This window comes from Ornithorhynchus anatinus, chromosome 4 (assembly GCF_004115215.2).
Source record: "Ornithorhynchus anatinus isolate Pmale09 chromosome 4, mOrnAna1.pri.v4, whole genome shotgun sequence".
Lineage (NCBI taxonomy): Eukaryota > Metazoa > Chordata > Mammalia > Monotremata > Ornithorhynchidae > Ornithorhynchus > Ornithorhynchus anatinus.
In genome coordinates, this window is record NC_041731.1 from 70632350 (window position 1) to 70648490 (window position 16141).

Consider the following 16141-nt stretch of genomic DNA (forward strand, 5'->3'; position numbering starts at 1 on the left):
TTACTATGTGCAAAGCACGGGTACTCAGAGATTCGGGGTATGTCTTCTGCTTTTATTGTAGGCTTAGAAGGGTGTCATCATAACATTTTGAACTGGCAGAGCACTTTTACTTTTCCGAAGCCCTTTCTCATTTTGTTCTCTCAACATCCTTGAGGTGGGGAAGAGGGGAAATTATTATTGTTTTAAACATGAAGCGGTGGAGGTCCAGAGAGGTTATGGGACTTATCCAATGTCACGCTGACCAGTGAAAAAAGGAAAAAGGGAAGGGACTAAAGATTTCCTTTGTCTGTGCTCTAACTCCTACTGGTAGTCAAACAGTGTTCTGCCCTCAGAGGGCCCCCAGTAAATACTGGTAGTAGTGATGATGAATCTGTTAGTGTTCACAGGCAGATATACAGTATACCCAGTGACAAACACTTGACTCTAAGCATTATTAGTGAAATAAGGATGGCTTCTGCTGTCTAGTACTTTAAAAGGCCATTTTGACCCTTAGACATTTTGAGCCATTTTGTAGATATAAAGTCATCTTTATGTTTGAGCTAATGGGACCTAAACTTGCTCAGATGCCTTTATGTTTTTTGAAATGCAAATGTGTGTGGGACAAAGTGTCATCAGGTTTCTGGGGCCCTAGTTTTCAGTCAACAAATGGTATTTATTGGGCACTTACCGTGTGCAAATTGCAGAGAGCCCAATATTATAGAATTGGTAGGCACAATCCTGTCTGTAGGGAAAAGACAGACATTATCATAAATTACAGCTAGGGTAAATAGAGCATAAGGATATTTACCTCAATGCTGTGGGGCTGGGGTGAGTATCAAAGTGTATCAATACCTGTTTTCTCTCCTTTAGACTGTTAGCCCCATGTGGGACTATATTTGGCCTGATTAACTTCTATCTGTCCTAGTGCTGAGAAGGGTGCTTGACACATAGTAAGCACTTGATGAATACCATGTTTTTTTTTTTTTAAAGCAGTGTTGCAGGGGTACACAGTCAAGTGCATAGTTGACTCAAGTGGAAGATGGATAGGAGAAATAAGGGCTTATGGGAAGGCACAGTGGAGATGTAATTTCAGGAGGATTTGAAAGTGGAAAAAGTGGCACTGTCAGATATGAAGGGGACAGAGTTCCAGGTCGGAAGGGAAAGGGGTCGACGGCAGGATGGAAGAGATCAAGGTGCAGAAGGGTAGGTTGAGATTAGAGAAGCAGATTGTGCATTTTGGGATGGACTAGGTCAACAAGGTAAGTAGGAGGGGGAGAGCCTTAAAGCTGGGGATGCTGTCATCCTCCTCAAACTCCTGTCAAACTCCTTTCTTTCTCCACCCAGGGGGAAGGGGGAAGAGGTCACCACCTCAGCAAGAGCCTTGTCACTTCATTTAGGCAAACAAAATCTTGGGTGAAAGGTGCTGTGAGCCTGCACTGTCTGATCTTTCCATTAGGGAATCCCTGTCCTGCAGAGATGCGACTATTGAATCAGTGGTATTTATTAAGTGCTTAGTGTGTGCAGATCACTGTAGTAAACACTTGCAAGAATATAATACAACAGAGTTGGTAGACACATTCCCTACCCACAGGGAGCTTACTTGAGGTTTTGAGGAATGGGGAAATATGGACTGAACAGTTTTTCAGAATTATGATGCAGGCAGAAGAGTGAAGTATGGACTGGAAAGGGGAGAGATGAGGCAGGACAGTCAGCGAGGAAGCTGATGCAGGAATTAAGGCAGGATGGGATAAGTGCTTGGATCAATATAGTAGCAGTTTGGATGGAGAAAAGGGTGTATTCTAGAGATGTAGAAGTGACAGAATTTGGGGGAAAGATTAAATATGTGGGTTGAATGACATAGATGAGTTTGAAGATAATGTCAAGGATACAGACTTGTGAGACAGGTAAGGTGGTGGCACTCTACGGTGATGAGAAAGGTATTCAGCTAAAAGAAAAGACTTAATTTGCCTTTTTCAACATGCTTTAATTTGGGATTACAAACAATTTCCAATAAAACACTATGTAATAAGCAAAAAAATAAGTTAATACATCAAACTTGCTTACAATATCAGAGCTTGACGACAAGTTTAAGAACAACAGTGCACTTGAGACTTTGGGACTACGTTATTCAAACTTTTAAACGTTCAAACCATATCTATCTGGAGCACAACAATTAAGAGCTCTTCGAGGCTTCCTCAAATAAATTACGTGACTGCATTTTTAATTTTGGTTACCATCCCCTGCTATGCACAAGACCATTGGAATGCTGGGACACTTACACATTATAAAACAGTACAAAGCAAAGCGAGGAGACACATGCCAGCCTTAGACAAGCTGCCTTTAAAAGTGCAAACCTTTGTTTCTCTTCCTGAACCCCCGGCATGAAAACTGGAGATGGAGCGGGATCGTTCTCCTGCTTTTCTCCACCACGCGTCGGGGACAACTAGCTCAACCAGGGGCCTCCACGCCTGGAAGGGCACCTCCGGTTTCCAACGGGGAACAGGCTTCCGACAAACTGTAGTGCAAATCAAACACAAAGGAGCAAAACGCCAGAACAGAGACCACCATTAGTAATGCTCATTCTCAGTGGGGCAGTGGGATCGCTCCTCCTCTCCTCGTAGGCCACCGCCCGGACCAGAGGATGTACGCGGGCGGAGGCCTCCACTTAGGCTCTCCCCTGGAACGGGGCCCGGCGGAGAGAGGGCAGTGCTACGAGACAACAGCCTCGCAGCAGGGCCCCGATGTTATAGATAGGGTCGGTCCCTCCTCTCTGCGTGCCGAGCACCCACAGGACTGTGGGAACCATGGGGGCGGCCACGGCCAGGAGATCCACGACCAGACTCTTGCTCCAGTAGCGCCTGCTGATGCTGGCCTGAGAGAACCGAACGCCGCTGCCCACGTTGTCTTCGGGGGAGGTCCCAAAGTCCAGTTCCCTCATGAGCCTGTTTCCACCGTCGGCCTCTCCCTCTCTGTAGCACGTCTCCACGGGAGACATGAGGACGGCAGGGTCGGGGCCGCCGGGTGTTGAATCGAGCCCGGAGGGAGACCCGTCGCTGGGGTCGGCCTCGGCCTCGGGGGGATCCGGCGCGGCCCCTGGATGCGGGTCTCGCCCCTTGGGCATCTTCCGAAGCGGCTGCTCTATGCCAGGGCCACAAGGCGCCATGTCCAGCTGGACGACCTGTTCCATCACCACACTGTCTTCCACTGCCGGTGCCATCTGGTCAGGGGGTGCAGGAGCAGCACTGGACTGGAAGACAGCAACTTCGCCAGACTCGGTGGTGGCAGCTGTCATGAACTCTTCAAACAGATCCAGGCCGGAAGGCAGGCTGTCGGGGGCCGGTGTTTCACCGAGTTCCTCTAAGGCCCCGGCCTGGTCCTCCAGAGCCAGCCCCCTTGCCAGCGGGGTACAGGCAGGGCTGAGGGGCACACTCTGGCCTGGGGATTCAACCAGGTATTCCAGGCACAGCTCCTCCCGGAAACACCCGTTCTGGGCCATCTCCATGCACTGGAGCAAGGATTCCAGTTTTGTATTTTGAATATTGATGTCCACAAAATACTTCTGGATCCCTTTGTCTTTGTCGGCCAAGCTGCTCCTCATGGTCTCGATCACCTGCTTAAGCTGTTTGATCTCTTTTCTCGCTTCCTTCAGTGCCAGCTGGGCCTCTACCCGGTGACACTCCTCTTCGATCCAGTCATCTCGCATGCGAGTCAACTGGGACTTGAGTTCCGCGATTTCGGTCTCCCTAGGCGGGGAAGCACAGGGTGGGGTCAACGGAGAGTGGCGCACAGCCCCATCCCTTGGGAACTCTCCTTTTGGCCCGTCTAAGGCTGACATTCTGCTCTGCACACAGTCAGGACCCAAATACCATTGATTTTTAAAAGTTTTTTTAAACATAATTTGTTAAGCCCTTACTATGTGCCAGACACTTTACTAAGCACTGGGTAGATGCAAACTAATAATAACTGTGGTATTTGTTAGGCACTATGTGCCAGGTACTGTACTGGGGGCTGGGGTGGGTACCAGCAAATTAGGTTGGACACAGTCCATGTCCCACATGGGGCTCACAGTCTTAATCCCCATTTTAAAGATGAGGTAACTGAGGCAAAGAGAAGTTAAATGACTTGTCCAAAGTTACACAGCAGATAAGTGGGATTAGACCCCAGGTCCTCTGACTCCCAGGCCTGCTCTTTTCACCGAGCCAAGCTGCTCCTCACTGACTGAAGTAGATTCCTGAGAAATGGAGGTCTGTAGGGGAAAAAAGGGGGCTTTTTTTTTTTTAAAGCCCCGGAGTTTTTACATTTCCCCGGAAGACAGACCAAGAGTCCTGTCAAAAGCACTGCACTCTCTGGATACTGGGCCCAATTTACAGTAGACATAGTTGCCCCTGAAGACTTTCTCAGTTTTTGCCCACCCACTTCAGGAGGTTGGCTCCAAGATAAGTGCAGAATGACTCTGTTTTCTCCTTACTGGCTTTAGCTGTGAACTCCTCACACAGTAGCAATCCTCCACTCTGTGGAAATTTGGTAATAATAATATTAGCAATTGGAATATTTGTTGCGCTCTTATTATGAGCTAAGCTTTGCACCAAGTGCTGGGGTAGATACAATCCAGTCAGACATGACCCCTGTCCTAGGGAGGGAGAGCAAGAATTGAATCCCTCAGTGACAAACGAGGAAAATGAGACACAAAGAAGAAAAGCATCTTGGACAAGGTCATGCAGCTGCTACATGGCAGAGATAGGATTAGAACCCAGGTTCTCTCCCTTCTGCTGGTGAAACGGTCACTCTGTTTCTCCAAACTAGATTTGAACCCTACTACTACCTTCCCTCCCCATGCTGCTTCTCAGCATGCATAATGTATAGAGTAGGGGACTGGGAGTCAGAGGATCATAGTTTCTAATCCCGGCTATTCCACTTGTCCGCTATGTGACCTTGGGCAGGTCACTTCACTTTTCTGGGCCTCAGTGACCTCACCTGTAAAATGGAGATTAAGATTGTGATTGCTCAGGTGGGACAGGAACTGTGTCCCACCTAATTTGCTGGTATCCACCCCAGTACCCAGTACAGTGCCTGGCATGTAATAAGTGCTTAACAAATACCACAATTATTATTACTCCTCCACCCAAAATTTTGCCTCTAGGACAATGTCCAGACCAGTGAGAGCTGAGCACTCCAAGAGTGCACACAACAGATAAGTCTGGTGGATGTCCCGGCCACCAGGAGTGTCAGGGACGGCCTTGGGGAGTCTGGCTTCTGCTCATGCTCTTTCCACTAGTTTAAGACTGGGAGAAGCAGCATGGCCTAGTGGACAGAGCATGAGCTTGGGAGTCAGAAGGCTTGAGTTCTTACCCTGGCTCTTCCACTTGTCTGCTAGGTGAACTTGGGCAAGTCACTTAACTTCCCGGTGCCCCAGTTTCCTCACCTGTAAAATGGAGATCCAATTCCTGTTCTCTCTCCTACTTAGACTGTGATTCCTTGTGGGACAAGAAGCACATCTGACCTGATTAATTTATATCTCTCCCAGTGCTTAGAACAGAGTTTGGCACACGGTAAGTGCTTAACAAATACTATAACCCCCCACCCACAAAACCACTAAGTCCTAATTTTATTCATCTAATTATTTCACTCTCTTTACAGCTAGATAAACTGAAACCCAAAACTTAAAGTGACTCCCTTAATAAAATCCACAAGAGAAGGTTTCATAAATCCCAGGCCCATGGCTTCTGCCCACAGCTCTGCTAACGCTTTTCCAGAATCTCAGCAGTAAGGAAGAAGTAAGTAAGGACAGGGATAAACTCATCTGTCCTAACCAGTTATAGTTTCTTTTATTTCTTGTGAAAGACAGGTCATACGGGAGACACTCTGCCGGTTAAAACATTTGATCGAGAACAATGGCTCTTTCCTTTGGCAGAGAAAGGAGAGACAGAAATAACTAGCTTTAACACCAGAATCCACCCCCAAGGGGATTCTCTCTGAAGTAAACAGGACTGACTCTTATCCCTCGGGCCCCTCCCCAGAGGGGGGCCGCTCCCTGCAGCCTCCTCTCATCTCCCCCTTTACCGTGCCAGTGGCCCAGTTTGGGAATTTGGAGGATTGGCAAGAGTAAACCTGAAGACACTTGCAAAATCATTCACTCCAGATATATGGATGGCTACCCCTGAATACAGTCAATGTTCCATTTATGTGGGACAGACAAACTACTCAATTTACTTAGCAGCTCTTAAAAAGGGGGATGGTACAGCAAACTCTGAAAACTGTGGAAGCTCTACAAGATGCCTAGTGAGAACAGCACAGGCCCCGGAGCCAGAGACCTGGAACTAAACCCACCTCTGTCACCTGCCCATTTGTTACCTTGGACATGTCACTTACCCTCTCTGAGCCTGTTTCCTCATCAATCAAATGGAGACAAATACCTGCGTTTCCTTCCTTTTAGACTATGAACCCCATGTTGGGGCAGGGATTGTGTCTGATCTGAAAATACCTACCCCAGCACTTAGCACATAATAAACCCTTAATATACGCTAACATTTCATGATTAAAAATCAGAAATCAACTCTTGCTTTCTACTACGTATCACAAATCCTAGCAAGCTGTGAGGTGCAGACACCTAAGGGGTACACCAAGAACAATGCTGCTTGATACCTCTCCTGAAGTTGGCTCTCGGATTCCTTCAGTTTGGTCTTCAGATGCCTCACTGTAACTTCTTTCTGCTGCAGGGGCGTGAGATACTGTTCCGGGTTGGGTGGCTTGACCCCATGACTCTCCCCACAAGAAGCGTACCTTCCAGCTCGCCTGAAATGATCCAGAGGATGCAATGTTATTTTCATCCTATTTGTTTTCCAGCAAACGAGGACCCCGGAATTAGTGACGACCGGAAGGAGGTCAGGAGCAATATATATGGAGCAGGGACTGAGAGTCTCATGTGGGATAGGGATTCAGTCTTCTATCTAAGACAGTGCTTAGTACAGCGCTTGGCACACAGTAAGTGCCTAAGAAGTACCATAGTAATAATAATTATTATTATCATTAAGGATGCTGTCTGGCAAATATGCATTTGTCAAATTTTATGTTTATTTTGACCACTCTAGTTGTGTTTTTTCCATTCTTCATCCCCACCCCCCAGCCTTGATTAGTGAATATGGTCCTAGTGGGCAGGGAACAGAGAAGCAGTGTGGCTTAGTGGAAAGAGCATGGGTTTGGGAGTCAGAGGTCATGGGTTCTAATCCTGGCACCTCCACCTGTCAGCCATATGACTTTGGACAAGTCACTTAACTTCTCTGTGCCTCAGTTATCACATCTGTATAATGGGGATTAAGAATGTGAGTCCCATGTGGGACAAACTGACAACCTTGTCAGTGCCCCAGCGCTTAGAACAGAGCTTGGCACATAGTAAGTGCTTAACAGATACTATCATTATTACTATATGTCATATTTTTATTCTGCATTTCCCAAGTGTCTCTTCCAGTGCAGTGTATCAAGTGGGTGCTCAATGCTGCTGCTACCATGTTCCCCACAGATCACAAAACCTCTTGGTTTTAACTATCATCGGGGCACTGGGCCCTCATGAAGTGAGCTTTGAGAATGGAGAAGAGATAGGAAACAGAGGTACTCTGCCAGTGACCTGGCCTCTCCCAACCCCCACTCTACTGCTTGAAATAGGGGCCATGCAGATTTATCTCCACTCGTTTGCTGGGCTTGGAGGAAGAGAAAAGTGTTCCAGATATCTGCAGAAATTTTCTTCTTTTCCTGGGGCCTTCCTACCCTCTGGACTTCGTGGGGAAGGCTACTGTACCCCAGGCATAGCTCCAAAGAAGCTCCAATGAGAATTGAGCATGAAGCCACAGTACTATGGATGTGGAAGGGGCAGGCTTTGAGGAGTCATCGCCTTCGCTTCCTGGATTCCAAGTTTTTGCTGCACTGCTTGGCTCTGGCCCTGCTTGGTTTCCAGGACCACCTGATATCAGGCCTATCCCTAGTAGAACAAAACAGCAAAAGGTAGAGGCCCTTGGATGTTCCAAAATGAAAGGAGGGCGGGAGTGTGCCGGAAACTGGCATGGGGACAGGAGAGAAAGGAACGAAATGAACACTTGCCTCAAGACAGGGCTGCTATCGCTCCCTTTGTAGGATCCCGAGTTGCTGCTACTAGGAGATGAGGGGCCATAGTTCGGGTGTGCGTTTACTGGACTCATCTGATTCCTGGCCAGCAGGGACAGAAGGTCTTTCTCACGTGACGGTGGGCTGACGCCGCATTTGTAAGATGAGGCGGTGCTGTTTCTCCCGTGGGAGCCACGGCTGTGAAGGACAATCAAGAAAGCAGGCTCCGCGTGGGCTGGGTGCTCACACCCAACTGCCCTGTCTCACCATAATGCTAATCCCCAAGGTCAACCGGGCCCTCCTAGTGGGCTGCAGCAGACAGGAGCGTTAGGGGGAAAGAAAGTCATATGGCTCTTCGTGAGCTCTGGGATGAAGCATTTTGGAATTCAGAAGCATCACTTCCCCGGTCCCCCTCTCCTGGACTTCTAAACTGCATGGGTACAAATTGGTTTCTGCCTTTGCTGTTGAGAGAGGTTGTGCCCATTCACTCTGGACTTGCTTTCTGGTTGTGCGTTTACACTCCTTGTTGTTGCATGTTGGGAAAGCAGGGCATGCCCTTCCCCCAGAGCTGCATGTGCCTCTGGGAATGGCCACCTGCACCCCTGGACTTGGGCAGGTCCCTCCATCCTCCCAGAGAAACCTCCCTCCCACCCTGGGATCCTGAGGCAGTGGCAGCACCTAGGTGAGATTCCCATCCAACCTTGACCCCATGGGACTGGGTCAAGACAGCTGACAGCCAAACACAACAAGGCTCCGGCTGGATTTGGATGCTTCTTTGGTTCCTGGGCAACCTCCCTCCTCTTGGGGAGGGGAAAGGGTATGTGGTGGTGAGAACCCAGGCCTGAAAGGAGTTCAAGCCAAACCAGACATGACCGGGGCTCCCGTCTGGGGTTGCTGCTGGGACTGAGACTCCAGCCACAGCCATGTCTGATTGGCCCAGTTCAGGCCCGACTAACCCCAGGTGCCATATTCCCAAATTCGGCTTGGGATTGGGCAGGGCTCTTTCTCCAGATGGTGAGGTATTCAAGTGGGCATGTTTGTCCCCCTGTTGCCCCCTGGGGAAGCCTCATCCCGCCCGCCACGTGTGTGGCAAGGGCCTGTTCTTCCACCTCCACTTCATTTAAATCCCAGCTTTTCACTCAAGCCACTGGGCTAGAGTGTTTGCTGAGCAGCCACTGCAGACACAGCTGAGTGCCCAGAACCTAGCCTACCTGCTCAAACGGCTTTTTCTCCACACTTTTTGGATGCTGAAGCTGTCACTGTCACATTTTAGAAACCTTCCCTGTTCTTCAAGACGCTTTGGGCAACTGACTCTAAGCTCTTTCCCAGCAGGAAAAGCACCAGCTAGCTAAAAATAAAAGCTCCTATTCATTCCACTTTACCTCCCAGAAACCCAAAGCTGAGGGTGCCTCCATTTCAACTGTCCAAACTCACTTTCTCCCTCTACTGAGGAAGGATAGAGCACAGGTTATTGGATGGCTGCATTTTAGATCAGCATTCTAACCCTGGGACTAGCCTTTACCTCCTGGATTCCCTGCTGTGCAGGTGACACGATTTAAATTCAGGGCTGAAGACGAGGGGCAAGGAAAAAACTCCTTTTGTCAGAACAGCAAGCGGGCATTCCTGAGAGCAGGGCAAAGGAGAGAAAGTGCGGTGAGCAGCCGTGAGCAAATGTTATCAGAATGGGAGGGGTGGGCCATTAAACTGAGGCAAACTCCTTCCCTCCTCCGCTTAGCCTGTACCTGGAGCTTGAGGTGGGTTCTTGGTCCTCTTCCAACTTGCTCTGCGAGTGCGCCCAGGGGGGAGGGAAGCCACTGGAGAAGATGCACGTGAATCACAGGCGTTAACGCCGCACAAACAGCCGGGGCGGAGGGAAGGTGGGGGAGGTGGAGTGAGGTGGAGTGAGGCTACTGGCAGGGCCGGGGCGCCACAGGCACCTCTGGCCCAAGCCAAGCCTGAAGCGAGCCAACATCAGCTATTGCCGCCAAATCCGGAATCAAGGTCTGGTCTGTTCTGGTTTTCTTTCACCCCACCTCCTGCTGACCAATCAGTCATATTTACTGAGTGCTTCCTGTGTGCAGAGCACTATACTAAGCGCTTGGAAGAGTATGGTATAACAGGGCTGGTAGACACGTTCCCTGCCCACACTAGCCCAGCTGCTTCCTCACATCCAGGGGCCAGGTTGGTGGCTTGTGCCCTGACCAATTAGGAAAGAAGAAAACGGAGCACTTCCGTACTTTTCTTCCTGACACTGTTTTATTCCTTTATTCTAAACAGAATTGTTTGAGGCATAGTTGTACATCCTAAGGATTGTGTAGAAGGTTGGTTATATGGGGGCGAGTACTGAAAAGCGGGAAGTTGCAAATGCCCTGGTTTGTCTGGTAAGGGCTATCAAACCAAAGCAATTCAAATATTCTGCATCTACCTGCTTTACTCCAATTTCACATAACTTCAATAGCACCACCGAGGCCAAAGGCTTCACCTCTGCCAGTCAATGGTGCTGAATCGGAGTGGGGCAGGAAGTGGTGTGGCAGTTTGGGGCTGTTCCACAGGTATTGTGGCAGAACTCTGCGAGGCAGGAAGGGAAATCTCAGTTGAGGGGATAGGCACTAGCTCCCTGGGTATGCACATAGAACCCCATCGTTCTACAGTGAGGACATCTTTGATGCCGGGGGAGTAGGCTGTTGCTGTTTAGAAAAAGGGTGGGTACCAGAGGGCTGCTGGTAGGGATGGAAAGTTCAACCGGGCACATCTATCTCTTCTGCCCTGCTTCCAGAGACCCATTCAGGGTTTGGCTCTTTCCTGCCAGAGTCCCTCCCCATCCAAAATGCCCTAGGAGGAGGGAAGAATGGGGATCTTCAGGGCCCTGCACTGTACTCTGGGCCCAGGATGCACCATTGAGCTTAAAAGGGTCCTGGTTTGCAATGGTGGATGGTGGTGGTGGTGGTGGGTGGTTTCCCACCCTTCATCTCGACTCATCCTTAACTGATCCCAGCCAAGCAAAACTAAAGCTCAGAGTTACTTCTGAGAAAGTGTCTGAACAGTGTCAAAGTTTCACCTGCTGATCACGGAATCTAGACGCATCTTGCTCATAAACAGTGATGATCAAAAGCTCGGCCCATGAGCTTCAGGCTCATGACAAGTGAACCTAGTGGTGCTACCTGATCTTTCCAAACTCTCTGGGGCCTCTGCTCTCAGCAGGGGATGGGGAACAGGGTGTGCTGTTGGTTTTGAATGGTCTCTGTCTCCCTGCAGCCAGCAGGTTGAGCTCATGGAGGCTTTCCTGGCTGCAAGACCTGGAGTGGGATGCCGGAAGTCTTTCCCTTCCTTGACCGGCACCTCTGCACCACCCGTCTTCCCTCCCCGCCCCCAGTCCTGAATGATAGTCCCATGTTCCTCTACAGAAACCTGGGAAATGACAACCTGGGGTTGCCTCGGGCCCCGCTCACCTAACCAGGCCCTCTCCTTCAGCCCCCACACCAGTACGATCAGGGGGAAAGAGGCTTGCCTGCAGCCAAACACTAACAAGAAATTCTCCCTCAGCTGGAACAATTCTCTGGAAAATTCAGTTGGGTCCTGGCCCACTGGAAACTCGGAAATTTACACCCCCTCCTCCCTGCTAACTTGGGCAGCGAGCCCAGGGTACAGCACCAGGAGCCTCCCCGCTCTACTTGGCAGTAACGGCCTGACCTCCGAGTTTGTCCACAAACACAAGTTCCCAAAAATGGAACGGAGATTATTGCTCATCCCTGGGTGTGCTGCTGCTAGCTTTCCCTGGAGACTTTGGGCACTGCTAATTTAGCCGGCTGCTTTTTGGTTAATTGCTCGGACCAGCGGCAAATCAGTCTGTGGTGGGCCCTTCTCTCTCATTTCCCCCCCACCCAACGAGATTTAGATCCTATCTCTCAGGGGCAAAGGCGGATCCAACAAAACCCCAAGGGAATCTTGCTCTTCTGTCCTGCATCCCACCAGCTTCCGGAGCAGATTTTGTTCTGAACACTAATCCCATCCACTTGGGAAATCAATCCTTCTCTCTCCACGAATATGAACGGAGCCTCATGGCCCCTTGGTGGAAACTGGGCACCCAATTTCCTTTCAGTTTCTGGAAAACTAAATTCTGGGCAGTGCCGTGGATTTCACCACATCTGGACCTGAGCCCAGGTGGTCAAACTGCAGGCCGTCACTAGAGGGCACTTCAAACTCTCTCTGATATTCTAAAATCCACTGAAACCACCAAGAGAGATCCCAGCTGCCCACAAATAAAACTAGAAAGGAATGAAGTCCCCAAGAGCCTTATGGAGACAGCCACAGGTGAGGAAACAATCTGAGCAGGGCCCTTATTTCCCCTGAGCAGGCAGGGACCGGGCTTACTTGCGAGAGAAGGAGGGTCGCTTGCTCCCGGTCGCTGACATATGGACTTCAGGAGCGGAAATACTGCCGGTGCTGCTCGAGGAGCTGAAGTCAGCTTCACTCCCTGGAAAACAAGAGGAAAGATGAAAATATCGAGGGTCCGAAACCTGGGCCTTCCCCCACCAGGGGGCAGGTTTTTCCAAAGGAACAATTCCCCTGCGGTGTCCTGAAAACATGCAATCCCCTCTGGCGTCTTCTCTGGGTTTCCAGCCTCTGGCAATGCACAGGCAAGTGGCAAGCATCCAACATCTCGGAGCCTTTCACCGTGTTCCACCGAACAGGCAATTCAGGGAAAGCACGCAAGGGATTTCATAAGTGGGGCGGAAAAGCCGGCAGCTCAACTGCTGCAAAATCGTGTCGAATATTTCAGCAGACCACTGTCACCAAACTGGTGGAAAATTTTCTTTGGAATGGCAGAAATCTCTCAACACACCAGCACCCGTGATGCCCTCAGCCTCACATCCAAAGGAAGTGTTTGACTTGCCTGCAGAACAGTTAGTTCCCCCAGCTTACCTGGGAGCTGTTCTAGGCAGGAAGGAGGTTTCACTGCCCTGTGGTCAGGCACACTGGATCTTCAGATTCCCCTGATGGGTTTAAAGCAACCCAGGGACACAGCTCGTTTCCAGACAGAACTGAGGGAGGCTTCACAGCACAGAAGCGATCTGATTACTGACTTTTGGTGACCGGTAGCTGCCTCTTTTGGGTTCAATTCTTTAAAGGAAAACTGCACCCAGTAGCTCAGGTCCGGGTGGGAGACGTTCTCCCATATTGCCACTGAGCCAGGAAAAGGGGTTCAAGCTTGAAGAATTGTTTTGGGAAAGTTGTAACAGATTTAAAAAAAATCGCAACTGCCCTCCCCGCCCCCCGACAAAACATGGTGCTAAACTCATAGCAATTGTATGCTGGAAGAAATTCCCATTAAAGAAGAACAGGCTGCTCCTCTGGATTAAGGCTCTAGAAGCAGCATGACCTTAGTGGGAAGAGCACAGCCCTGGGCGTCAGAGGACCTAGGTTCTAACCCTGGCTCCACCACCACAAGTCTGCTGTGTTACCTTGGCAAGCCACTTTACTTCTCTGCCTCGGTTACTTCATCTATAAAATGGGGACTAAGACTGTGAGTCCATGTGGGACATGGACTGTGTCCAACTTGATTAGCTTTATCTCAGAGCTAAGTATAGCGCGTAACAAATACCACAAAAAAACCTAAACTATTTTGAGTCGAAATTTAAACAGTACATACTAGTGACAGAAAACCAAAACTGATCAAAGGAGACTTTCTCCTGAGTTTCCCTGGTGGGGTCTATGGAAGCCCACCACCCCCACCACGCCCTCCCAAGCAGTGAGATGGCAGAGACCAGAGGGAAGAAACACACTCCTCCTCCTATGCTTGTCCAATGACACAAGCAAATGGCAAGATGGTGTAGGCACAGGGAGAAAGCAATGCTCTCAGGACACCCCTTGACTTCTAAGTACTTAAAGATCAGGGTGGCCCAAGGGGCAGAACAACCACTGCGGCTAGGAAATTAGTGGGAGATTTGATTTAATTGGACACATTCTAAAAACCCCAATCAAGGGACCTCGTAAAACAAAAATGCAGCCATTACAATCGAACCAGTCATATTGCAATGAAAAATATGAAGCGACGGCAATCAACAGGTCCTGAAAATTCTCATGCTCCCTGATGGGGCCTGGGCCTCAGACTCCCCCATTTGAGTATTTTCATGCCACAAGTGTTCCCCACTACATCAACTGAACACACTGCTAAACTCCATCCTTCACTCAGGTCGAACACTCCCCATGGGCAAGGATCAGGTCTACCAACTCTGCTGCACTGTACTTTTCCAAACGCTTCATTCAGTGCACTGTTCACAATGTGCTAATAAATGCCAATGATTGACTCATTCATTCGCAGGTATTCGCTGAGTGCCTGCTGAGTGCCGAGCACTGTATTTACTGAGGGTCTACAAGATGTAGATCAATGTTACACATTTTAGGACAAGAGCAGTAAAAGACACGGTTCCCTGCCCTTGAGGAGCTAGAAGAAGCAGCACAAGCTTTTTGACGCTGTCAAAATAAACCCCACACCACTCAAGCTCCTGCTTGGTGGCAGTGACCCGCAAACTTACCTGGGTTTGGTCCTCTTTCCACAGACCAAAGGGATTAAGAGCAAGGAAAGGTACTAGGATTTGGCAGAATGCTTATTTAAAGTCCTTCAGGGAGGAGAGAGGGGCCATTTGCATTAAGGAGGCCAAGCAGAGACATTTAAGGAACAGCTTGGAATGGAAGAGTAAAATTACAGTTCCGCATGCTGAAAGGATTTTGGCTTCCAAACAGATTCGGTAGACAAGCTCTTTGCTGGCGAGGTTCCTGGATGCAATTGAAGAAAAGTAATTCCAAGGAGTAGGTTTTTAACAGCAAACCTCTCACTACATCTCCATTGAATGCTGGGCTTCTCTGACTCATTTTTAGAGGAAATTTGGGGCTAGGTTCAGAGTGTTCTGTGAAAGAACATTGGCACATTAAGATGAAAACATATGGAGGACTAAGAGGGAAGGAGGGCCTCTTGCTTACATATAACATTTGTATTTCTGCTACAAGACAAATAGATTATAGGAAGTGCCTCCTTGATAGAATTCACTTTTTTCCACTATTGTTCACAGGCATGGGCAACTCGTGGCTGTGAGCTTCTTTCTATTAGACTGTAAACTTCCTGAAGGCAGAAACTGTCTTTTATTTCTATGGTTTTCTCTCAGAACCCCATCATACTACTTCCAATGGACAGATTAGCATCACGACCCCACAAAGTGAGGAATGGGGAAGAGAAGGGAGGTAATTTGGAGATGCTCCGATTCAGCAAAGGGTATATACAACTCCAAGAGGATGAAGTTTTGCTTGGCTCACGCTTCAGAGCTTCGCAAGCTTGCCATCTGTTCAGCTGGGCTTGGCCGGGTGGCAGTGAAAATCAGACTAAGTGCCATGAGATTTGTACCAAGAAATAGATTTGCTTGTATCCACCACAGCGCTTAGAACGATGCTTGGCACATGGTAAGTGGTAAATGGTAAGTGCTTACCAAATATTACAATTATTATTACCTCAGCATTATTATATACCTTAAAAGCAGTAGTTCCTATTGTATTTCTCTTCCTTAAAGCTGTGATCCTGGTAGGTTTTCATTCCCAATGGCACCTCAAGCTCAACATATCTAAAATGGAAATTCTCTTCCCTCCCAAATCCAAATGAGAAGCAACATCGCCTAGTGGATACAGCACAGGCCTGGAAGTCAGAAGAATCTGGGTACTAATTCCACTCTGCCACTTGTCTGCTGTGTAACCTTGGACAAGTCACCACTTCTCTGTGCCTCAGTTATCTCATCTATAAAATAAGGATTAAGACTGTGAGCCCCATGTGGGCTATGGACTGTGTTTAACTGCTTGAAAAGCTTGTATCTACCTCAGTGCTTAGTACAGTGCCTGACACATAGTAAGTGCTTAACAACTATCATTAAAAAAATTCCTCTTCTCCCCAACTTTCCCATCACTGCTGACATCGCCATCATCCTCTCTTTCTCTCAAGGCTGCAACCTTGGCATTATCCTTGAAACCTCTCTCTGTTTCAGTCAATCTCCATATTCAATCAATTATCAAAGCCTGTCAGTTC

At 48.8% G+C, this 16141-nt stretch overlaps 1 protein-coding gene across 6 annotated transcripts in view; it reads right to left on the reverse strand.

Moving 5' to 3' along the window:
- Positions 1-1942: 1942 nt before the first annotated feature.
- Positions 1943-16141, reverse strand: part of SYBU (syntabulin) — an 89502-nt gene continuing 75303 nt past the window's right edge. For 3 of the 6 annotated variants that reach the window (XM_029062980.2, XM_029062974.2, XM_029062975.2), the window contains 5 exons: positions 12445-12547; positions 9816-9887; positions 8071-8271; positions 6622-6771; positions 1943-3722 (listed from right to left, as the gene is read on the reverse strand). In XM_029062980.2, the coding sequence (XP_028918813.1) occupies positions 2645-3722; positions 6622-6771; positions 8071-8271; positions 9816-9887; positions 12445-12547 (1604 nt within the window). In that variant the 3' untranslated portion in view covers positions 1943-2644. The remainder of the gene's footprint in view (positions 3723-6621; positions 6772-8070; positions 8272-9815; positions 9888-12444; positions 12548-16141) is intronic. The other 3 variants (XM_039911841.1, XM_029062979.2, XM_029062976.2) reach the window with 1 other exon arrangement.